The sequence below is a fragment of the Mustela nigripes genome, chromosome 5 (genome assembly GCF_022355385.1).
Source record: "Mustela nigripes isolate SB6536 chromosome 5, MUSNIG.SB6536, whole genome shotgun sequence".
NCBI classification, from domain to species: domain Eukaryota; kingdom Metazoa; phylum Chordata; class Mammalia; order Carnivora; family Mustelidae; genus Mustela; species Mustela nigripes.
Genome location: NC_081561.1, coordinates 128,838,815 through 128,865,218, shown reverse-complemented (window position 1 = coordinate 128,865,218; position 26,404 = coordinate 128,838,815). Strand labels below are relative to the sequence as shown.

The 26,404-nt window shown below is 40.6% G+C and overlaps 1 protein-coding gene across 1 annotated transcript in view; it reads right to left on the bottom strand.

The window, feature by feature from the left end:
* Positions 1–18,105, bottom strand: part of SLC16A10 (solute carrier family 16 member 10) — a 121,038-nt gene extending 102,933 nt beyond the window's left edge. Inside the window, exon 1 of the mRNA XM_059401211.1 lies at positions 17,473–18,105. Within this exon, the coding sequence (XP_059257194.1) occupies positions 17,473–17,809 (337 nt within the window). The 5' untranslated portion in view covers positions 17,810–18,105. The remainder of the gene's footprint in view (positions 1–17,472) is intronic.
* Between the last annotated feature and the right edge of the window lie 8,299 nt (positions 18,106–26,404).

The following is a 26,404-nucleotide window of genomic DNA, read 5'->3' as shown; positions in this document are numbered from 1 at the left end:
TGGGGCAGGGTGGAGAAAAAGCCACAATCTCAGAAACCAGCTTCACCACAAATTCACATTTTCCAATCTTGGCTGAGTTCTCAGAGCTGTTATCATTCCTTTTTCTTCTCACTACTCAGCTCCCAAACCTCTGCCACACTCTTCAGATGTGCTCCTCTAACCGCAACAGGTGACACTTAACAAATAACTTCCCAGAGAAAACAAAAAGCCCCTCAGCTTCCTGATTCCCAACAATCCTACCTCCATCTGCTCCTGTTTTTACTGTCTTCTCTCTAGGCCCTGAATCAGTGGCACCCTGCCAAACCCCCAAACACCACCACCACCAGTGCCTGGATTCCTTAACTGACTTGCTCAGGACCCTTCTTCTACTCCTTAGTCCTTGGGAACCTCAAGTCCCTCTCTTCAGGATCCCTCTCCTCAAGTTACTCCCCCCCCCTTGTAAAGTTAATTATTAACCTCCCCTGATGCTCATCGTCCTCTAGCTGCCACCCTAGTTCTCCTCGTACCATTTCTCACCCTGCGCCCCTTTCTCCACTCCCCATTCACTGCTCCACAAACTACTCAAGCCCCACTCACCTCCACCCACGCCAAGTCATCAGTGATTTCCCAAGTCTCATTTCAATAGGCCCTCTTCAGGCTTTTTCAAAAATAGGAAATTTCAGGGGCACTTTGGTGGCTCAGTCAGTTAAGCATCCAACTCCTGATTTTGGCTCAGGTTATGATCTCAGGGTCTGGGATGGAGTCCTGGTTGGGCTCCATGCTCAGCAGGGAGTCTGCTTCTCTCTCTCCCTCTGCTCTTCCCCTGCTCTGGCACACCCACTCACGATCACTTACTCGCTCTCGAAAAAATAAATAAATCTTAAAAAAAAAAAAAAAAGAAAGAAAGTAAATTTCAGCCATATTTGACTCTCTTGATTGGGAATACCACCATTCCCCCAATTACCCAAATGAAAAATTAGTCTTTCCAGAGTCCTCCACTCACTGTTTCACTTTCTCCTTCAGTCACAATTTCTTTTCATTAAAAATAATAAATATCATCCTCTTGTGAAATTTAAAAGTACAGATAAGTATACAGAATAAAATTTAAATTAAAATAAGGTACACAGGAGACATGAAAACACAGGTAACTACACATAAATGTTCAAAACAGCACTATTCATAACAGGCAAAAACTAGAAACAACCAAAATGCCCATGGAGATATGAATGGGGGGACACCTGGGTGGCTCGGTCATTTAAGTATTTGCCTTACACTTGGGTCATAAGCTCAGGGTCCTGAGATTGAGTCTGCATCCCATTCCCTGCTCAGCAGAGAGCCTGCTTCTCCCTCTGCCTGCTGCTCCCCCTGCTTGTGCTTGCTTGCTCTCTCGCTCTCTCTCTCCTTCCCACCCAAATAAATAAATAAAATATTTTTTAAAAATATATGAATGGGGGCGCCTGGGTGGCTCAGTGGGTTAAAGCCTCTGCCTTTGGCTCAGGTCATGATCCCAGGGTCCTGGGATCAAGCCCCACATCGGGCTCTCTGCTCCGAGGGGAGCCTGCTTCCTCCTCTCTCTCTGCCTGCCTCTCTGCCTACTTGTGATCTCTGCCTGTCAGAGATAAGCCATTATAATGGCTTATAATGTAATTAACTTACATAATTCTAATTACAAAAACCACATACACAGGTCAAATAAATAAATAAAATCTTTAAAATAATTAAATTAAAAATTAAAATAAAATTAAAAAGATATGAATGGATAAAAAATTGTAGTATAGGCATACAAAGGAATACTACACAGCAATAAAAAGAAATGAACTACTAATATATGCAACAATATGGGTGTATCTTCAAAACCATAATGCTGAGTGAGCACTAGAGACAAAGAAACAATACTGTCTGAGTCTGTTTATACACAGTTTTGGGGCAGGCAACACCATAGTGACAGAAAGCACATCAGCAGTGGCCAGTGGCCAGGGTAAAAGGGAAGACTGACTGGAAAGAGACACAAGAGAACATCTTGGGGGTGAGGGAAAGGCTCCATCGTGATTGTGATGGCGGTTCACGACTGTATGCAATTGTCAGAATTCATCAAATTCTAGCCTTAAAATTGCTGAATTTAGGGCTCAGTCGCTAACAGTCTGCCTTCAGCTCAGGTCATGATCCCAGTCCTGGAATTCAGCCCCACATTGGGCTCCCTGCTCAGCGGGGAGTCTGCTTCTTTTGTCCCTCCCCCTGCTTGTGTTCCCTCTCTCGCTGTGCCTCTGTCAAATAAATAAAATCTTTCTTAAAGATTGCTAAATTTTATATTAAATTATCCCCCAATAAAGTTGGATTTTAAAAATTAACTGAGCCAGGGCACCTGTGTGGCTCAGTAGGTTAAGCATCTGACTCTTGATTTTGGTTCAGGTAATGGGCTCAGGGTCGTGAGACTGAGCCCCACTTTGGGTTCTGTGCTCACCAAAGAGTCTGCTTGAGATTCTCTCTCTCCCTTCGCCCCTTTCCCATGCTCTCACTCTCTAAAATAAATAAATCTTTTTTTTTTTTTAAAGGAGCCTTCTAAAATGTGTCTTAGTTAAGATTTCTAAACCTGCAATTGTTTTCTAAAGTCCTAACTTACATTTTGGTTCTAGTCAGTCAGTCCCACATATAGTCTTAGGTTTCTCATAATGACACAAATCCTTCTCTAGTGACTGGAAACAGCACTTAGCAAAATTCTGTTCTGTTTCCGGAAACCTTATAAAAACAACGATTTGTAACAAACGCAGGTGAATTTTATCATCAAATGGCATTATTTTGATTGTGATAAATAAGTAATATGGCTCTGATTCCATCTGCATCACAACCTCACTTACTCTTAAAGATTCTCTGGGAACCTCATGAATGAGGACCTCAAACTCCAAAAAGTATATACTAGTCTGCATTTGAGGCACTGTACCCATGCTAAAAACAGAAGGCTCAGACTTCCTCCTCCCTTTTCTTTACTCCTTTGGGACTGAAATGTATAGCTTTCTTTATTCCCGTCCACATCCCTAGCATCTAATACAATACTTAAACAAGCTGCCTCCTTCAAGATATTTATTCAGTGCACAAGTAAACAGAATTGCTGTCCCTGTCCGTAAAAGACTCACTTCCTAACAACCTATATCCGAGCCAATGTTATAATGTAATTAACTTACATAATTCTAATAACAAAAACCACATACACAGGTCACAAGACTTTACCTGTTATGGCAACTATGTTAATCCTCAACTAACAGGCTCCGAATGCCCACCCGCAAACCACAAGGTAGTATATTAATATATTTTCCTGTTGTTCCATTTTCACTGTCCAGAGTTTTAGAATGATCATTCTACAATGCAGGAGAGAAAGGGTTGCAGGCAATTAGTTTCCATTCACTTATTATTAGGCTTAGAAAAGCTGATCAATTTTGACAGTTCTATTAACTCACTGACTTGCTTTCCAAAAAATTAAGGATATTTCCAACTAAATAGAGTAATTATCCAAAGATTAGTGACCAATGATTAATTTATCCTCTTAAGTGACCATAACTAATGGGGATTACAATGGCTTGACATTTTTCCATAACCCATTCTCAGTTGCCACCAGACACCTGAAGTTATCATGATGAATTAGAGGAAGAAGACAGATTAATTGGCTCAAGCATTACTTTTACTACATCTTTTTTCCCAAAAAGAGTAATAGTCTGCCTTTTTAAGTGACTCATCTCTTTCCTCATCAAAGTTACAAAAAGCAACTACCATATATACAAAAGTATAACCACATACATATAACAAATGAACGCGAAGTTACAGAAAACTGTGTTTTGAAGTCAATACCAAAAACCTACATTGCTCTTTTGTGAATCCTGACCTTTGCTATTAGCAAGTCTTTTTTCTGCCTGGTGTGTTGCCATGGGATTTACAAGACTACATGGCTTCTGCTTATCCGACTGTGGGGGGAAAGTGCTTCCGTCCGGCTTCCCTTTTCCTCCCCTCTCCATAACCACCAGATACCAAATATACTTGTCAGCAAAGCCGCATTTCAGTTCATCCCCGGGAGCACAACAAGAGACAAGCACGGTAACAAGACTGCTTCCAAGCAGACATGCGCTTTAATACAGACCTTGTAAATGAAGCCAAATGACATTAAAAACAGAACAGTTACTGGAAAGGTAAGAGTGTCTTACCCAAAAAGGCAGATAGCCTCTTCTTACACAACTATCCCTTCCCTTTCATCCGCCCCCTGTGCTTACAGGTTCTTCCACCAGGGTCACTGCACTTCCAACACCTTCGGCTGGGCTTGAATCACAAGAGAGCAATTCAGGACCCAAGTTCCGAGAGATTACAGCAGAGCACGTGAGTCAACACACACGCCCACGTGTGGGCTCTGGGCCAGCTGCTCAGTGACAATACTGTTTGACGTATCTGCGCACTGGATGCATCCGAAAGTACGCTGACCTTCTATTATCTTGCTGGAGTCTTGCTGCTATGCTATGTGACACAAGGTGAAGGCAAAATACACCTGGGTGTAGCCGGACGGCCAGTTACTACCCGTACGAGGCCCGACTCCATTCCTGGCCAGCGAGCACAGGAGGACACCTCCTCCTCCTCGGGCCAACCCTCAGATGTCTAGTGTGACAGAATTGCAAGAGTCAGTCCTGTTTCTTAACAAACTGTGCAACATTCCACCCTACTCCTAGTCAGAGAACTTAAATTCATTTATACTAGTTTCCTAGTTTCCCTAGACAATTTTTTAAAAAGTGAGCCGAGCTGTTTTCATCATGAATTGTAAATGAAGTAGCTGACTCAGTAGCTATGAAGACAGATCTACAAGATAACATCTGCCTGTTGAACAGGTTTTCCACCACTGTCAATACTTTATACTTAAATTAGAAATATATAAATTGATTAAAACTATTCTAAGCTATTCTCATAGTGTCTTGGTCTTGAACATCTTGAAAACAGGACTTACAGACTGGCTTAATTACATCACGGATGAAAGAAAGAGTAAATGCCAATAGCTTTAGAGACAACAGGGAAAAAAAGTAAGTCTTAGGACTACACGCTGGAAAACTGAAGACAATGATAATAATACAATTCTGACCTTTGGGAAGTTGCAGATCTGAGTAAGAGAACTCTAAATGCTAGAATTTTCAAAGCAATAAAGTTTTGTCCTTTTTTTAAAATTTTTTTAAAAAGAATTTATTTGTCAGAGAGAGAGAGGAGAGAACAGGCAATGGGAGCAGAAGGTCGAGGGAGAAGCAGGCTCCCTGCCCAGCCGGGAGCCTGATACAGGACTCGAATCCAGGACCCTGGGATCATGGCCTGAATTGAAGACAGACCCTTTAACCAACTAAGCCACCCGAGCATCCCAAAGTTTTGTTACTTTTAAATATGATGATTTCAGTGGACACTAACTAAACTCCTTAGGAGCAACCCCCAGGTCTGCCTGAGACAGAATTTCTGGGTTTTTCTTACTACGTCATGTTCCCCTTGGAGACACGTGCTCTATCCAAAGCTCTATCTCCAGCTTCACTTCACTCTGAGGCTCCGGGTTTGTGCTTCCAAATTACCTGCTTGACATCATCCCATGCTGTCCTGCTGGCATTTAACAGGCAAAGGTCTGAGTCGGTCTTTTCCTACCAGTTCCTCCTCCTCGTGCCCCTGGTCTTGACAATGGCACCCTCCACAGCTGTCTATGTAATCTGTAGCGCCGGTACAGAATGAAAATGTGGGGCTCCCAGTCCAAAAAGTCTTAAATGCAGATTCCAGATGCAGGCATCATCTCTGCTTCCACGTCACTGTCCACACCCTACATTTACTAAAATTTCCTCAGGCAGCCCTTTAAAGTGTTTCACATCTGTCCCTTCTTTCCCATTTCAACTACTGTGCCTCAAATCTCACCCAACAACTTTATAATTAGAGCCCACCCTTTCTTTCCCTCTGCAACCCAGTCACATCTTTTTAAGGCACTACTTCAGACCCCTTCAATATCTCCCCCTTGCCTCTCTATTAAATCACATCCAAACTTCTTAACTCACCATTCAAACCTTCCATTCCCTAGCTCCACCACTGCTTTCCAGCCTTCCCTTCTGTGACTTTCCTTACACACACATCCTGGCTCTAGGCAAACCAAACCCCTCACATTCACTTAATAAGTCCAGTGTGTAATCAGGCATAAAGAGTCCAGTGGATCCTGATACAAACCCAAAAGAGCTGGTTTTGTATCAGTATCAAACTGCTCACTAGCCTTAGCTGCCTATCTAAAACATGACAATCATTCTAGCAGTTTTATCACATAATTATTGGGTAGATAAAACAAGTTACAATATAGAGTAAAGCACAGTAAAACATCAGGAGGATGCCTTCCTAGCCCTTGCCTGGGCCTCATATTCTACCCGAAATACCTCTTCCTGAGAAATCTGAAATCGAGTCTACGGATACTTTAAAGCCAAACTCAAAAGCTCTATCTCCATGCAACCTTGCCTGATCAGCTCAGGAGTCATTTTGCCTTCCTCTAAAATCCTCTACTTTATTCATACTGCATTTAACATGTATAGCATATTGCTTTAGAATTATTTACATTTTTGCCTCCTCTCATAATCTCTCATGTGTATGGAATACATCAAATTTATTCATTTCCTGTAAGACCCTACTACATAGTTTGTGCTCAATAAATGAAAATTTAGTAAATGAAATTTTTAAAAAATAAATAAAAGGAGAACGTTTTTAAGTACATGTACACCCAAATTAATTAATTAAAGCTATTTTCAACTGCACTGGCTGGGTCTGGAGAAGGCGGAGGAGGACGACAGCACACAGAATAAGTCAGGGCTGCTCCTGCAGACTTGATCCTCTGAAGAATGAGGAGTCACCCTGAAGAGTCAGGAAGTCCTTCTAGCTGAGTCTCCAGATGGTTCATTTCTGTTCCCACTTTTAACCCCAAAAGAAGGCCTTGATCAACACCTGTGCTAAGAGCAGAGGAATGGGAACAGGGTGTGCCCCACCTGCTAGGTGTGGTAGGTGAGAATCTAAAAACAAATATACTCTCATGCCTTCCTGGTATTCCCACTTGTGGTAACAAATTTACTCTAACATATTCACTGGTATGTGTCCCCTTGTTATTTCCAGATTTAATATACAATTGTCAGGCCATTCAGGACATTTTGCTGCTTTTAAAGGGCTCAAAACCTGGGAAAACACACAGCCCTAAAAGCAACAAAATATAATTTAAAGTTAATTTTTAAAAATAGCATTGACACTTATCAAATTAGCAAATATTAACAAAAATAAAACTTAACATTGTTAGGGTGTTCAGGAAGTCAACATATTGCTGGCACACAGTAAACTGCTTTAAGTTTTCTAAAGAACAATCTGGCAATGTGTAACAAGTGTTATAAAATTGTTCATACCCTTTGAACCAGTAATCTCACTTTTGGACATGTACCCCAAGGAAGCAATCCAAGGAAGAAAAAAACAATTTCTTTGTTCAAAGATGTATACAGATAGGATACGTACATTGCGTAACACTGCCTGCAATTCAAACATCCAGTAAAGGAGGCCTGGTTAGTAATCTAGGATAAAGCAGTATGGCAGAAGGCCACACGTACTGAAAACCTGCAGTAGGTATACTATGTGCTGTAGAAAAATATACCTTAAGAATGTTCACTGAGAAACGGAAAACAAAAGTTTTTTGTAAGATGGTATCAACACTCACTTGGAAGTAAATATAATCTGAACTGACATGAGACTATTTATGGTCTTTATTTGTCCACTTGCTCTGAATACCCATAGATTTTGCTGCAGAAATATCAATGTACTTGATTACAGGGTGCCGCCTCAGATTCCCCTGTACGGTGTTTAAAAATTGAGATGTATGTAACAGTTTACTTTTTTAAAGTCCAAAAAAATCTGAGCCCCAAAGATATATGGCCCCAAGAGCATCACATAAGAGACTGTGGCTCTGTACTAATGACATCTATACATATACAAGAACATTTGTGTGTAAGTATCTGTTATAAATTTAAAGTAAAGAGTTAGTTTGGTATTCCTTGGCTTTCCATTTGCAACCTATTCCATAATTAACATTTTTCTCTGAGTAGAAAGAGACAAAATCTTACATGCACAGCTAAAACTCCATACATCTATCATTTATTCCTCTAAAACAACTTATTCTTAGGGCAAGTTTACTATTATAGTGATGAAAGTTAATATTTCTAGAGCTAACCATGAATTATTTTTAAAATTAATTTTTTTATTATAAAAGTAACACCTGTTCAACATGGAAAACTTAGAAGCCACAGATAAGCCAACAGAAAGTAAGCAATCTAAAAACATGGCATTCAGGGGAACTATGGTGTTGGGGGTATTGCTGCCAGAATTTGAGTGTCACATTAGTATAGAACAATGGCAACGTTCTGGCCCCATGTGCACTAAAGCATCAATTAACTTTGTGGAATGTCATTGTTTAGACAACTATTGACAAATGTGTATCCTTTAAGATGCTGCCATTTGAAAACTGGAACATGAAGTCAAAACTAATAAAAAGGGTAATTAACCAAGATGAAAAGATTTTTACTATTAAAAAGTCACCAGACTTCAGCATTAAAACCAATCTACTGGGGCACCTGGCTCAGTGGGTTAAGCCTCTGCCTTCGGCTCAAGTCATGATCCCAGGGTTCTGGAATCAAGCCCCACATCGGGCTCTCTGCTCCGCAGGGAGCCTGCTTCCTCCTCTCTCTCTGCCTGCCTCTCTGCCTTCTTGTGATCTCTCTGTGTCAAATAAATAAATAAAATCTTAAAAAAAAAAATCTACTCAGAAATATCTCCATTTAAATGAGTAGTGGTTTTCTGATTTTATAAAGCATAGCTCAGAATTGGTTTTGGATTTAGTCTAAGTCCGTCACAAGAATAAATTTTGATTCTCTGAATGCATACAGAACAGAACACTGTTGATGCAATTTACTCTTTAGCCAAAAAAAAAAAAGTAATAACTGAACAACAGACCAATGCATAAGCTCTAGTAAGTGATTCTCCTTCCTATGGGAGAGCAGCATTTCTGATCAACTTTGTTCCCTCTTGATAAACACAGAGGTCTCATAATCCTTGAAAACTTTAATGCACATCTCCAAGGGTACCTAACCCTTCAAGTGAGAACCATATTCAGAAGATAAAGGTATGTTTCTATATTTATCCACCAGCCAAGATTTTGCCACTTTCCTTTTAGTTGCATAATGAAAATAATCAGGTTTATTTTTGTTTGTTTTTTAAATACAAAATTAGAATCTTGACTATGCTTTTTTAAACTAAATGTGCCTTGGAGCACCTGGGTGGCTCAGTCAGTTGGGCATCTGCCTTCAGCTCAGGTCATGATCCCAGGGTCCTGGGATCAAGCCCTTGGTCAGGCTCTCTGTTCAGCAGGGAGCATGCGCCCCTCCTCTCTCTGCCTGTCTCTCTGCCTATTTGTGATCTCTGTCTGTCAAATAAATAAATAAATAAAATCTTAAAAAAAAAAAAAAATGACCTCTCTGGAACTTCTGAGATGCTCCTCCCAGAGGAGGGAACTATGCTGCCTTCTCAGACCCACACACCTCTCCAGACTTAATTTAAGCAGAAACCCAGCTTTGGTTCATGTGCATTAGTTCACATGTATCCCCATAACTAAAAAGAAAAATGAAAAAAAGACTTCAACTTGGAAATAAGGCATGTCATTTCCTCCACTCCTTTAGTATGAGTTCCTATAGGCAAGATGGGGAGTTATTTCTGCTGTTACTGAAGATACCTTAGCAAAGAAAAGTGTGCTCACACACATTTGGTACATGTACATGTACATGTGAAAGCTCTGCTTCCCTCCATCACTCCAGGCTCAGAGGGGCGACCTCTTTTGTGGTGGGTTTGCACAGCTCCTCAGGAGTGCTGGAATTGCTCACTCGGAATCACTGCCAAGAAAAACACCACGGTCTGTGAGTGGCACCAGGCTAGGCTGGTGCTCAGAGCTGTGGTGAGCCAACTGTTCAAGGAGTGTTTGGGAGTTTGTTTTTGTTAAGGTTTGTTTGTTTAATGTGAATAGAAGATCAGATCACTAATTGGACTGTAAAAACTCTAAACAGAATTGTATTCCAAAAGCAACTTCCCAGGATTTCTGGTAACTTGGGTAAAAGATATTATTAAGGTTCTAGAGAATATATAGGTTAATATGCAGAAAATATTTTCAAGGGAGAAGGAAAAAAAGGCAGGGTTCTACAGTTCAGGACAATTTTAACTCAAGTACAAATGTTTACCCAGCTGAAAAGATGCTCTTAAATTCAACATAATAGATATATATAGTGGTATTATGTACCACAACCCTAACCTGTACAAGTTCTAACTCTTGTTATCTATAAATGGAGGTAACAGCACACTACAAGACTACTCTAAAAAACAATGTATGAATATGTATGAATGCATATGAAAGCTATTTATGATAAAGGACTATGCAAATTATCACTTAAATATGAATTACCTTTAAAATGCCATTCACAGGGGCACCTGGGTGGCTCAGTCGTTAACTGTCTGCCTTAGGCTCAGGTCATGATCCCAGAGTCCTAGGATCCAGACCTTCATCCGGCTCCCTGATTTGCAGGAAGCCTGCCTCTCCCTCTCCCAGTCCCCCTGCTGTGTTCCCTCTCTGTCTCTCTCTCTCTCTCTCTGTCAAACAAATAAATAAATAAATAAATCTTTTTTTTTTTTTTTTTTTTTTAAGTGCCATTCACAGAATGGTAGATTAGAATAGGTTGCAATTAGGTTCTCTGTCTTCCACTTTCAAGTTTGTTTTTGTTTCTTGTTTGGGGGGGGGTATTTTTGCCTTTTTTTTTTTTTTTTTTTTTAAGTAATCTCTAACTCCAGCATGGGGATCAACCTCACCACCAGAGATCAAGAGTCACATGCTTGATGAGCCACCCAGGCACCCCTCTGTCTTCCACTTTAATCATAACTCGTAACTCATTTGAATTCGTGCCACCCCCCACAAATGTTCCAAGTGCATCAAAAATGTAACAATACTTATATAAAATCACTGTTTTGTCCCATGGCTGTGAGAAAAAGACTAAAATGGCCAACAATTTCATCAGACTCTTAACAAGGAATAACCACCACATCGAAGAGAGGAGTGGCACACTAAAGGTGAGAGGCAAGAGACAGCGGGCTAAGTTCTGAAAAGTGCAAGGCTTTCGGCTTGGCCAGAGCACAAAGAACAAGATAGAGAGGTGAGAGGCAATGCTAACGGGTCAGGAAAGGACCAGAACTTGAAGGCCTCTGGTGTACAGAGTAATGAGTATCACTGCTCCCTCTAAACAGGATATAATCCTATGTTTTAGAGAAATCACTCAAGTGTATAACTGAGAACAGGGAGATCAGTTAAAGCATTATGACAATAATTGAGGCATTAATGAAGGCATGAATTAAGACAGCACAAAGGAAAGAAAGGGGATTGATTTATGAGGCATTAAGGAGATAAATGTAAAAAGGACTTTGTCTAATTTAATAAAATTAGGAAAAGGGAGAAATAAGAAATTAAGATGAATTCAACCAGAGGTGTCACACACCGAGAGAATTCATAAGAAAGGACAGGTTTATTTACAAGTGGCTACTGTTTTTGGTGGCAGAAGAAGATTGTGTGGGCTGGCTAAAAAGTGCTTTTTATTTTTATTTTTATTTTTATTCATTTTGATTATGAGATACCTGTGTATCCATATGGAACTGTCCAGATCCAATAAACATGGGTCATGAACACAGAAGAAATCTGGAAATAACAACCCCAGCAGAGTAGCTGGAGAAATGGGGTGTGTGGGACACCCAAGAAAGGTAAGAAAAGTGAAGCCAAGTACTCGGCCTAGGATGAAGCCTCAAGGAACTGCAATATGGCTTCAATAAGAACCTGTACAAAAAGATACAACAAATCACAACAGGAGTTCAGAGTACAATTTATCCTAAAAGATACCTCAAAACCCCTCCTGAAGTAGTTCTGGTACGTTTTTATTTTTGACTGATTTTGTTCTTTGAGCAATTAATTTTATTGATAAAAGTTCCATGATAAACCATAGGAATATTCATTATTGTATTTGATCAAAATTCATTATATACTATTCACACTGTTCCATCTTGCTCTGAACTCAGAAACATTCTGGAAATGGAGTACAAAATGCTCACACCATACTCATTTCTTTCTTTATTCCAAAATCCTGAAACCACTTTTGTGATCTAATGACCCTACTGTAACAGGCAGTCTAGGGGAATTTACATGGAATATAAGACTGGATGTTTTAAGATGGAGGAGAACGGAGGAGATTCAAGCACAACAGCCATAAATGAGTTATCCTGGTTTTTCGGCCTCTTCCAGTGCAAATAACAGACATTTTCTTAGAGTCAAAGATGTATTAGACCATGAACCAGATCATTCATTCACCATAACCAGCTCAACAAAACACCATGACTAAAAACCATCCTAGGAAATAGAAATAATTAGTTATCCAGGCAGCTCTCCCTCTACCCTCCCCAGCCCCCCACACAAAGAGCCCTTAGCACAAAGGCCAGACAGAGCAGTTCAGTTCTGAACTATATAATCAACCTCCTTATAAGTTTAGGTGTAGCAAAAACTACAGCGTGTAGATATCAGCATAACTATAAATGTGAAAACATTTTTTTTTAAAAAAACCTTCAAGAGCATGAACTGACTTGAAGTTTCAAAGGTGCCAGTAGGACTATATTGAGAGATGTGACAAGATGCACTGCTCCCTAAATGTTACTGAAAATCTTACATCGTGATTGTAACTCTGAAGAGCAATCCACTGCCATATGGGGAGGGCAGAGTAGCATTAAAGATCGTAGCCAGAGGGCCTCCCTTTGGGGACTGTTTTGGTAATCTGCTTTTCTTTAAAACTACCGAGTTTTTAATACCTTGATTTGTACTTTAAATACCCAAGAAGGGAGGATAACATGCAGTATTTCCCAAACGTCTTTAACCACAGACCTCCACTTTAAAGAAAGGGTATTAAAGAACACAATTTGGAAATTACTGAAAGAAGCAAGAGTCTACTTGACCAAGCCCCTGGACCACAAAGACACAGTATCTTCAAAAGGATATCATTAACTACCCTAAACACTGATTCTGAAAACATAGTTGTTTTAAATAAACATATTTTAAAACTGAATATACCATTAAACTATTTCTTTCTCCAGGAAGAAAGCAGATAAGTAAACTAGATTAATACCCTAATAAGATCCCAGAGTGTCCACAGTGCTGTATCTGAAGATAAAAGAACTCTTAATTCTTTATCAGTTCCACGAAGGAACTAAATATGTGCTTTTTCCAATATCCAGCACACTTGTGATTTCTAAGGGAAAATAACACTCCGGTTAAAAAAGCATCTGATTTACCTGTACACATGTGAACAGGTAAAAAAGATGAACTGAAAAGAGACAGCTCAAGTTCTGTCTGCTCCGTCTGATGCAGGGGTATGTGTGAGGCGCAATTCGAGCATCCCGTCTCTGGCAGCGAGGATAACATAGTGGGGCTGTAAGGCACTCAACATTTTTCACTCATTCTCCTGCCTAACTTGTAGCTCAGCTTGCTTCCCTTTTCCAGAGTCCTAAATTCACGAAGTAAGATTTATTACCGTAGAGAAAGAGGCTATCAAACATCAAATGCCTTCCCAGCCCCCACCGTTCACAGGAATTGCCTTAGAATTTCAGCTTTTTAACATAAGATTCAGTCCTGCTAAATTGCAAAGGCCTCAGGGAAATATTCTGTTTACTCATTTGTATCCCACAGCAGATCAAAAAATCCTGGGGAACTGCTGACTTTGTTTTTCTCAGTTACCATCTCCAGTGCCCACCACAGAGAGTGTCAGAAACTTGGTAAACTTTTGTAGAATGAATAAGGAGTAACATGAAGGTGTCTAAATTAACCTATATCTTAATGTGAATGAATTTCTTCAGGGACTTTCCTGAGAAGTTTTGGGTAGATCATCAGTTGCTTTGGAAGAGTTAAGATAGCCCTGAAGAGGGCCGCCTGGGTGGCTCAGTCAGTTAAGCATCTGCCTTCACAGAGGTCACCATTCCGGCCTGCTGGGATGGAGCCCTGCATCGGGTTCTCCACTCAGTGGTGAGTCCGCTTCTCCATCTCCCTCTGTGAGCTCTCTCTTGCGTGCTCTCTCAAACTAAAAAAGCAAGCCCTGAAAGAAGTAAGCCTGAGAAAGTCTCCTTTCCAGTTCTGTCTGAAAACATCCGACCATGGATCAGTCTAAAGGAATTTGGTTCTTCAAAAGAAACCCCATACTTCTGCTCAATGCCATTTGAAATTATCTTGTTTCTCACTGGAACTCCCTCTACAAAAACCTATTTCAATGAGACATTAACAATTGGCAATACTTTACTGACAGCAAGGGAAGACCAAGAAACAGGGACCCTTGTCTTTCAGGCTTCTTTTCTAGCCCTAGAATTCCTAGTATGGTACTCAATTCCTAATGCTTGAATTAAATCAACAAAATAAACAAAGCTGGATTAACAGAACGTTAGCATGCCAGTGCAAAGGATCAAACATTAAAAACCCAGTTTCTGGAGTCAGATAAACCCGAGGTTGAATCCTGGCTCCACTGCTTACTCTGTAAGCCTGAGTTTCCACATATGCAAGGATATTAAATAACCCTGTATCATGGAGTTGCAGTAAAGTTTAAATAGGAATGCATGGAGGTGCTTTGCACTGGGCCTGGCACATAGTTAGTTCTCAAGAAAAGTGAGCCATCATTTAGAAACCTAGATTCACTTTCCACCACTATGCATCCTTGGGCTCATCACCAGGAAGAAGCCGATGAAAACAGAAAAACAAAATTACGTGGTTGCTAATGCTGGGATTACCAATCACGAATAAGGTAGCAGAGAATGGACCAAAACTTTTTGAAAAATAAAAGCCTCAAACAATTCAGATATTTTGGGCACTGTACTTGAAGCTTGCATATATTTAATCACAGATGACTCAGCATCAGAGTATCAAAATGAAAAAGCCTGAACAGGCAGACCTCAGGTTTTCTCAAACACTTCAGTGTCTGTTGTGAAGGATGGACTTTATGAAACACGTGTGTGTGTTGGGGTTGGGGGCGGACAGGTCTCAGTATTAACTGGCTTAAAGAAAATCATGTTACCATTTTTTCCCCCACAGATGAGGTTAAATCTTTTTCTTCCTTAGACCTTAAAAGCTTCATTGTCAGCTCCGTATAGCATAGCATCCAAGTAAAAGTCACTGTTCAATCTAGCTGCTGTGTTACACAGAACCATTACAAGTACACAGGCACCCAGAGCACAGGCTGGTTCCCAGTCACCACGGGACTGTGTTCTGGGTGGGCACCTTTGTGCAAGGGCACAGCCATACACCACAGTCATGCAGAGATAAACACAAAGATCTTCAGTATTTAACTGGCTTACCTGTGTAACTATACAATATACACCCACACATACACAAACATGACAGTGGAATTCCAAAAATTCAAGAGAACAGGTTCCTGTCCCTTCCCTCACCCTCAACTGGCCAGTACTGGGATACTGTCGCCAGCAGGAACTCTGGGGATATGAAAAGTAGGTAGAGGCTTCAACACTGTTAAAACTCAGATCCCCGGCAAAACTACCGCCTTTCCCCAGCAGTTGCTCACTCACTCACACAGTCACTCTCATTAAATACGAGAAAAAACCCACAGATAGCAAATGAACTACTCACCTGAGTTTGCAAGAACACTGGTAAACAAAAGACTGTTGTCTTGTTGTTTCAACTGCATTAAAAATCTGCAAACCCCAGGCAAGAATATGCTAAATGCTGAAGAAACCAGTTTTAAAATGTTGAGTGTCAATTCTGCCTCCTTGAGCTTTTCCTTATCAGATGCCCAATGCTCATATAAAAAAATTATTTTTGTTCAATGCTGCATATGCATATCAATTCTACTAAACTTTATAACACCTGCCTTCCATTAAAAATAAATACAGGACATTACATTTCTATCACTGTGACCTATGTAACACAGTAGTTTAAGAGCTATTTAAGGAACAGAAATTCCAGGTTAAATATGGTATATTATCACATGTGCAAAGAGACAATGTACAAGAATATTTATTGCAGCTATTAAGTCTGGAAGTAATCTAAATGGTTATTAAAGGGAGAATGCATTAGTAAAGTATAATATACATTCATACAATGGAAAACCTTGAGTTAAAACGTAATAAAACGTAAGAATTTAAGCTATCAGCCCAACTGAGGTGTTCTGTGGATAAACTGCAAACAATGCAGAGTAGAAGAAAAGCAAGCTGCAGAATGATACATGTAATACTATTTATATAAGGTTTTAAAACTCCCAACATTACCTCTGCCTTAGAATTTGTTATAACAGTCTTGCACGTTCCCTGCATGTACACTAAAGACCTAAGGAATATTCACTGTAAAAACAGAAGATTAAGGTTAAAAAAAAAAAGACTATCAGTCATATAAAGTTTCCCCAATGGCAGAGAGGAGCCTTATATAGTAATGGAAATCACTTAGCCCTTTAAGTCATAAGATGTGTTCTATCTCCATTCTGCTATTCACCAAGACACTATTTTTACCTACCTTCAGTTTGCTCACCTAAATAGGGTTGATAACACCTGCATCGCAAGCTACTATAAAATAATGTATGTAGAAGAGTTCATACAAAAGCACTTGGACTTGTTTTTTGCCTATCAGTCAAGAGATCACATAATAACGCTCTGGAGGGGAAAAGATGTTGAGTCTGTGCTTTTTCATCCAGCCTCATATATGGTTAAATACGACAAAGAACATAACAGGAAAGGGCAACCCCTCACCTTCCTCCTCCCAGTCCCTGATCTGGCTGCCCCCTATGCTTTCTATATTTAGCACACAGTGCACCACCACCACCACCACCCCCCAAAAAAACAACATGAAACCGTGACTCTTCCAGGACTCCCTTAGGAACTCACCGTGACCTTGGAATAAATCTCTTTAATCCTGCCAACCCTGCCTCCCTTAACACACACACACACACCCCTCTTGACAGCCCTGGAGGCAGATGAACGAAAACCCAACGGTCTTGGCCACATAAGAGACCGTAAAAATCCCAGTGCGATGTTGCTGGGTTTGAAAGGCTCTGTTTGTTTTCAAAAATTAAGAGGGAAGTATACCGAAGACGCTTAAACCCTACTCTTAGATCTGGGCAAGTAAGTTCTGCGACTTGTTTCCAAACACACCGTACCCACATCTGGATTCAGTACAAAGCCAGGCACACCGGGGCCCCCGGAGCGGCAGGCTGCGTCCGCAGCGGGACAGACCCACCTCTCACAGCCTCGCGCACACACGCGCCCACCCAGGCGCACACGCGGGCGCCGACACACACTCCACTCGCGGGGTGCGCTCTGGGGCCCCGTGCCCGCTCCCCCCCCCCCCCCCTCCCGGCTGGCGCGGCGGGGTCCGCGCCTCACCTGTCTTGAAGACCATCTTGTCATCGTCCTTGGACCCGAAGGTCTTCAGCATGGCCACGAAGAGCACCCCGCAGGCGTTCTGGATGCCGAACACCGACCCATTGCACCACATGGCGGCAAGCATCACCAGCCAGCCCCAGCCGCCCTCGGGAGGCTGCGGGGGCTCAGCGCCCGCGGGCCCGCTCAGCTCTACCTCCACCTTCTCCACGGACGCCTCGGGGCCGTCCGAGGGTCCCGGGCCGGGCAGCGGAGCGACCCCCGCGGTGGGCGCGGGGCCCGGCGGCTGCGCCTCGCTCGTCCCCCGCGCGGCGGCGGGCTCCTCGGGGAAGGGCACCATGGCCCGAGGCGGCCCCCTCGGGCGCCAGGGGAGCGCGAGAGGGGTGCGAGTTGCCGGCGGGCTCGCGGAGGAGCTGCCGCGCGCCGAGCCGGCGGGCTGCTGAGGCCGAGCCGAGGGCGGTGGAACCTCCCCCACCCCCGGTGGGCCGGCGGCGCAGGGCGCGGAGGCTGCCGCGAGGAGGAAGGCGGAGGAGAGCGAATACTTCACAGCCTCGGGACTCGGGCCTCTTGTCCACAGCCCCGCACCCCCCACTGCGACCGCGGCCCGCCAGCGGGCTCTTAAAGACGCCCCCGGCCCCGCCGGCTGGGGGCGTGGCCGCAGCGGGACGTGCCCCGGAGTCTCCAGATGATTGGGCATCAGGAGAGCGGAGGCGGGGCCCACCCGGCGGAGGAGCCAAGACCCAGGTGCCCGCGGGTGGCCGTCTCTGCGCGCGCGCCTGGGGCAAGGCCTCCTCCGACCCATGGGGGGGGGGGGGGTCACCGATGTGTAGGTTACCTCGCCGCAAAGTATTAACGGAAGGGGCCCGAATCCTCCTAGGTACAGACTGGGTGTGTCATCACACAGCAGCACGGGAGCTTCTTTAGCCTTAGCTCACTGACAGCTTCACAACCAAACTAACACTGCGTCTTTGTTTTGTTTTTGTTTTGCTTTTTGGCATGCACCTCTTCTTACGAATTATAATACATAAGCTACGTAATGCCACCAGTCAGAAGAGGGCTTACTGAATTATTTCATTTCTCCTGCTTTCATACACAATTTCCTATAAATACCTGCACATTAAAGATGCCCATTTTGTTAGATGCAGATAACATTTTTGACAGCTGGAAAACATTACTTGTAAACTGCAGCACAGTTGTTTTCACTTTAAACAAAAATGAGCACATATATTCAACTCTTCTGTCTCCCTGAAGCATGCAGCAGCAATGTATGTGAAAGAAAGGAAAAATAGCCGTGCAATATTGAACACACTTCTAAATTTCTCAGCTACTCAGATTCTCCACTTCGAAGTCAAAATAGACTAGTTATTTTGTACTATGGTGGAGTATAAGTGTGATTGATGGTGTTTCTTCCTCTACCTGTTAATAAACTAATAGGAAGAAATCCTGAGATAGAATAGGAGGCTTGGATGGTATTATAATACATATACAACAAAGAAAAGTGAAATGAAACCATAAAATTCTCTTCAAAATACAGCAGAAGAGCTTCTACAGCAAGTCACCATGGAACTGAGCCCAGAATCAAACAGGAAACTTGAGTGGGCAAAGATAGGGGAAGAGCATTCTAGGTAGAGAAAATTGCCTAAGCTGTGGAAAGCAGGGTGTGCTTGAAGAACAGGGGCATAGCTCAAATACAATGTGTCTTGGGGATGGAGTTAGGATAAGATGAGTCATACAAGTGCACAAAAATGAATGCACAAGGATGTTAAACCAACATTGTTAAAAATAAGGAAAAAGTGGAAGCGAAGATATGCATCAGTGGCTGGTTGATTAAATGCATACTACACGATCTCTAGAAGTTGTGGTGTTTACCTCTGTTGACTTTGAAAGTTATCCACTTTTTAATTTAGCAAAGAAAGCACCTCATAAAAAAGGGTATGGATTGTAATACGTAATATAAAATAAATATCCATGAGTCAATACTGTTAAAAATAAATGATTAAGTATATTAAGCCTTCCCTCTCAAAACCCCTAATCCCAGTCTAATCATTAAAAAAAATTAGACAAGAGTGCTTGGGTGGCTCAGCTGGTTAAGCCTCAAACTCTTGATGTCAGCTCAGATCATGATCTCAGGATTGTGAGATTGAGTGCCTGATCAGGCTCTGTGCTGGGCTTGGAACCTGCTTAAGATTCTCTCTCTGCCCCTTCCCCTGCTCCTTCTCTTAAAAAAAATTAGGGGGACCTGGGTGGCTCAGTTGGTTAAGAGTCTGATTTCAGCTCACCCCAGAGTCCTGGGATGGAGCCCCATGTCAGGCTCCCTTCTCAGCGAGGAGTCTGCTTCTCCCTCTTCTTCCGCCCCTATTCCTGCTCATGCTCACACTCACTCTCTCTCTCAAATAAATAAATAAAATCCTTTTTTAAAAATGAGACAAGTCCCAATTGAGGAACATTCTACAAAATACCAGACCAGTACTTCTTAACACTGTTAAGGTCATCAAAAATAAGGGAAGTCTGAAAAATTGTCAGATCCAAGAGGAGCTAAAGACAGCATAAGGACTAAATGAAATGTGGCATCCTAGACATGATCCTGGAACAGAAAAAGGACATTAGGTAAAAAATATGGAAATCTGAATAAAATAAAATAAATCATTAATATTGGCTCATTAACTGTAACGAATGTGGAATACAAATTAAGATGTTAATAATAGGAGAAATTGGGTAAAGAGGTAGGGGAACTCTATTATCTTTGCAATTTTTCTATAAATCTAACTGTTCTAAAAATGAAATTTGCTTTTTAATTATTTTTTAAGTAAGCTCTAGGCTCAACATGGGGCTTGAATTTACAACCCTGAGATCAAGAGTCACATCCTCTACCAACTGAATCAGCCAGGAGCCCCTATAGTTTATTTTTTAAGTTTATGTATCATGATCCCATTCTTGTAAAAATATGTATACATGTACACAACAATTTTTAAATATGATACAGTTTATTTTTTTAATATTTTATTTATTTGTTAGAGAGAAGGGGAGGAAAATAGAGAGAGAGAGAGGCAGAGGGAGAAGCAAACTCCCCGCTGAGCAAGGGGCCTGAGGCCAGACTCGATCCCAGGACCCTGGGATGACAACCTGAGCCCAAGGTAGACCCTTAACCAACTGAGCCACCTAGGCATCCCAATACAGTTTATTTTTAAGTTTCACTTTATATATGATTGTTATATATATATATATAATAGTCTATATAACATTATTTCTAAGCCTTATAGAGTATGCTTTATTTTCGGATTAAAGTTTGACATTTTTCACAGGGATTGATTTAGGAATAACTAAGACTTAAAGGATTAAAAGTTAATGCCGACAAGCCACTTAGACAGTGCCTGGCACACAGCAAGCTCTTATGAAATGTTAGCAGTTACTACCATTATTATTACTATTGATGACATCAATGACTCCTTCTAGTGACTTCTCAATACCAACACTTTATTGGAATCGATTTAAATGGATGTTTACATATTTATAAATATAACTTATTTTGTCACAAATATATCAGGTCAGGAAATTAAAATATGAAAACATATAGAGAGCTTAGACATCCTTGTCCTCAACTATTATGTTACTTATTCCTTAAAAGAGAGATTTATTTCCCGCCAGTTACACTTTCCCCAACTCACAAAAGGCATCATTTACAAAATCTGAAATAAGTTCTACAACACAAATAAATGGAAAGATATTCCATGTTCATGGAAGGGAAGAAGTAATATTGTTAACATGACAATTCTAACCAAAGCAAACTGCAGATTCAATGCAATCTCCATCAAAATACCAATGACATTTTTCATAGAACTAGAACAAATAATCCTAAGATTTGTATGGTGCCAAAAAAGATCCTGAATAGACCAAGCAATCTTGAAAAAAGCAGCACAAATTTCCCTAATTTAAAACAATACTATAAAGCTATAGTAATCAAAATAGTGGGATACTGGCACAAAAACAAGCACATAGATCAATAGAATAGAATAGAAATCCCAGAAATAAACTCATGAACATAGGGTCAACTAATCTATGACAAAGGAGGTAAGAATATACAAGAGGGGAAAGACAATCTTTTCAATAAATGGTGTTGGGAAAACCGAACAGCTACATACGAAAGAATAAAACTGGACCACTATCTTATACCACAAACAAAAATAAGTTCAAATAGATTTAAGATTCAAATACAACACTGAAATCATAAAACTCCTAGAAGAAAACATAGGCAGTAAGCTCTTTGACATTAGTTTTAACAATACATATTTTTTTACCAGTCTCCTCAGGCAAGGCAACAAAGTCTAAAATAAACAAATAAAATCACATTGAACTAAAAACCTTTGCACACCAAAATAAACCATCAACAAAATGAAAGGCACCCTGCTGAGTGGAACAAGATATTTGCAAATCATACATCCACTAAGGGGTTAATATCCAAAATATATAAAGAATTCATACATTAAAATTTTTTTAAAAGGCTCAGTTGTTAAGTGTCTGCCTTTGGCTCAGGTCATGATCCCAAGGTCCTGGGATCGAGCCCCACATTGGGCTCCCAGAGAGGGAGGCCTGCTTCTCCCTCTCCCACTCTCCCTGCTTATGTTCCTTCTCTCTCTGTGTCTCTGTCAAGTAAATAAATAAAATCTTTTAAAATTTTTTTTTAAATATTAAAAATGGGTAAAGGGGGGCACCTGGGTGGCTCAGTGGGTTAAGCCTCTGCCTTCAGCTCAGGTCATGATCCCAGGGTCCTAGGATCGAGCCCCACTTCAGGCTCTCTGCTCAGCAGGAAGCCTGCTTCCTCCTCTCTCTTTGTCTGCCTCTGCCTGCTTGTGATCTCTCTCTGTCAAATAAATGAGTAAAATCTTTAAAAAAATAAAAATAAAAGTGGGCAAAGGACTTGAATATACATTTTCCAATGAAGATATACAGATGGTCGACAGACAATGAAAACATGGTCAACATCACTAATCAAGGAAATGCAAATCAAAACCACAATGAGCTATCATCTCACACCTGTCAAAATTGCTAAAATCAACAATATAAGAAATAACAGATGTTGGCAAGGATGTGGAGAAAAGGGAACCCCTGTGCACTATTGATGGGAACATAAATTGGTGCAGCCACTCTGGAAAACAATATGGAAGCTTCTCAAAAAAAAAAAAAATTTTTTTTTAATAGAACTATCATGCAATCTAGCAATTTATTTCTAAGTATTTATCCAAAGAAAACAAAAACATTCAAAGAGATATATATGCATCCCTATGTAATGCCACATTATTTACAATAGTTAAGATATGGAAGCAACCTAGGGATGCATGGGTGGCTCAGGTCATGATCCCAGAGTCCTGGGATCAAGTCCCACATTGGGCTCCCTGCTTCTTCCTCTACCTGCTGCTCCCCCTGCTTGTGATCTCTCTCTCTCTCTCTCTCTCTAACTCTCTCTCTATGACAAATAAATAAAATCTTTTAAAAATATATATAAAAAAATAAATTTTAAGAACGATATGGAAGGGGCGCCTGGGTGGCTCAGTGGGTTAAGCCGCTGCCTTCGGCTCAGGTCATGATCTCAGGGTTCTGGGATCGAGTCCCACATCGGGCTCTCTGCTCAGCAGGGAGCCTGCTTCCTCCTCTCTCTCTGCCTGCCTTTCTGCCTACTTGTGATCTCTCTGTGTCAAATAAATAAATAAAATCTTTAAAAAAAAAAAAAAGAACGATATGGAAGCAACCTAAGTGTCCATCAGTAGATGAATGGATACATACATGTCATAGAATATTACTCAGCCATGAAAAAGAATGAAATCTTGCCATTTGCAACATCATAGATGGACCTAAAGGGTATTATGCTAAGTGAAATAAGTCACACAGACAAAGAATATTACTCTATTATTTTAATTTATGTGGAACCTAAATAAAAAATAACAAATAAAACAGAAACAGACTCATAGATAGGAGAAACATACGATTAATTACAGAGTGGGGCACAGGTTAGGAGTTGGAGAATGGGTGAAATAGGTAAAGGAGGCATTAAGAGGTGCAAACTTCCAGTTATAATATAACCATGGGGATGTAATGTACAGCGTAGGGAATATAGGGAATAATGTTATAATTGTACGGAGACAGATGGTAACAAGACATATGGTAGAGGTCATTCATAATGCACAGTAATATTCAATCATTATGATGCACACCTGAAACCAGTAGGATATTATATATCAATTACACTTGAATTTTAAAAATTAATACAAAATCTCTCTCCCATTAGTAACTTGATCTGCTTGGAACTATTAGCTCATTTACACAAAGACAAATTGTTCTTCTAGACTATGGTCTGAGTGAAGGGCATATACTGAAGATTACCAATAAAAACAGAATCTCCAGTATAGTTAAGCCACAGATCGGCTTTGCCTTCATCTCCACTGTTTTGCCTTTCTCAAATTTCTAAGTTGGTGAAAGAAAAGAAAATCTCACGATGTGAAATGAAATAATCAAACAAAACATTTTAAAAATAATAAAGTGCCGGGGTGCCTGGGTAAGTCAGTGTGTTAAAGCCTCTGCCTTCGGCTCAGGTCATGATCCCAGGATTCTGGGATCGAGCCCTGCATCAGGCTCCCTGCTCAGCGGGGAGCCTGCCTCTCTGCCTACTTGTGATCTCTGTCAAATAAATAAATAAAAATCTTTTTAAAAAATTTTAAATAAAAATAATTAAATAATTAAAAAAATAATAATAGTAAGGTGCCTTAAGCATTAAAAATCGAAAGTTATTTTAAGTTTCTATGCTCTTTAAAAAGATATTGTGGGCCCCCAATTGGATTCTGGGTTAAAATCTTATTATTAAATCTGGCACGTTTGTGTTTGGCATTTTCTTTTACTAAATCAAAGGTGGAAACTTGAACCAGATTTTCTTGTCTGAATGTTTTTTACAAGAAAGTTTTTACTTCTAATTTTTTAAAAGATTTTATTTATTTATTTGAGAAAGAGAGCGAGGGCAGGGGGTGAGGGGGCACAGAGAGAGAAGCAGACTCCCTGATGAACAGGGAGCCAAGCCAGTGAAGGAAAGACTTGCCAGTGAAGAGAAACTACATTCTATTTCTGTGTCTACACCTGCCACCAACTCACATCGTATTATTGGATTGACCTCTTGCGTCACCTTCTCCATCTGAAAATATGGACCTGTTTATGTATAACTGCCTCCTAATAATGGTATGCCTTAATGAGTTCCTATTTATTAAGCATTTTGTGATCATGAGATAAAAGAATTTATAAAATACAAAACAATATAATGGTTCTTTACCTCTAAATGGCAGCAGTAACTTCACGGTTAGGTCTTTTCATCTGTAGTTTATATTAAGTTTATTATTTATAAACTATTTATTAAAATATCCTTACTTAAAGGAATAAATGAAACAAGACGGGATAGGAGGGAGACAAGCCATAAGAGACTCTTAATCTCACAAAGGGTTGCTGGGGGGACGGGGGAAGGGAGAGGGTGGTTGGGTTATGGACATGGGTTATGTGTTGGGTTATGTGCTATGGTGAGAAGTGCGTAAGCCTGACGATTCACAAACCTGTACCCCTGGGGCTAATAATACATTATATGCTAATTAAAAATTTAAAAAAATTTTTTTAAGTAAAATATCCTTACTTGACTCCTCACTCTAACCAGAAATGTCATTCTTTCCTATTTAGGAAGGTCTCATTCTTTAGCTAAATGTTAATTAACACTTTCCACTCTCCAAGAAATATTCTCTATCTAGTATGGTGCAACATAAATGCTCCTGAAACATCTAGTAGAACTGAATAAACTAAATATGAAAGTACTAAATTATGTGGTCATGGATTTCCAGTTATGTTCTATATAATCCGGCACATAATACCTGCTTTGATGCCATTTTAATTACTATTTTAATTACTGTTCTTTTTTTTTTAATTACTGTTCTAAATCTAGTGGCCAACAGTAGCTTTGGACTGCCTTAGTAACTATGGACAAATTCTAACACATAATCCTGTGTCTCTATTGTTCAAATCATAAGATAGGAATAGTACTATTATGGTGATTATTTGGTAGATGTTGGGAATCTTTGGTAGGAAGCTGGGAAATGCTACAATAAAATCAAATCTAATTATATATACACAGATATGTGATCTAGAAATCTTTTTGTGAATGCTTTGATTAAAAATGCATGCACAGAGATTCTTCAACATTGACTTAAACAAATGATAAATGAGGGTTTTCATGCTTAAAACTGCACTTTATAAATGACACTGAATTGACTCTCTGACCTCCACTTCCTCACCTCTTTAAAAAATCTCCTCAATCTCCTCCTCTCTTCGAATGCCCCTAATCCTCCCAAATCTAGACTAACAAACTAGGGCTTCTCTTTTATATACCTCTACCCTAGATAGGGGTCTAGGGCAAGTTGCTCCCACATGTACCTCCCAGGCATATTGATTATTTTGAATTGAGGCTACTTAGGAAACAGTGGTACAAGCACACTCAGACCCCCCTCTGTCTTCCTGAAAGTAGGAAATAAATCTCCCATATGAAAAATATCCTCCCTATACTAAGAAGTAAAATAAATAAATAAATATTTTTTAAAAGCCTTATTACCAGAGATAGGGATGTTAAAGTTGAGAAGCCATAAAAGAAAACCTTGTTACTTTTTACTAATCCACTACCTTAGCCCAAATTCCACTTAGAATTCCTTTCTTTTTTTTTTTTTTTTTAAAGATTTTATCTATTTACCTGACAGACAGAGACCACAAGTAAGCAGAGAGGCAGGCAGAGAGAGAGGAGGAAGCAGGCTCCCTGCTGAGCAGAGAACCCGATGTGGGGCTCGATCCCAGGATGCTGGGATCATGACCCGAGCCGAAGGCAGAGGCTTTAACCCACTGAGCCACCCAGGCGCCCCTAGAATTC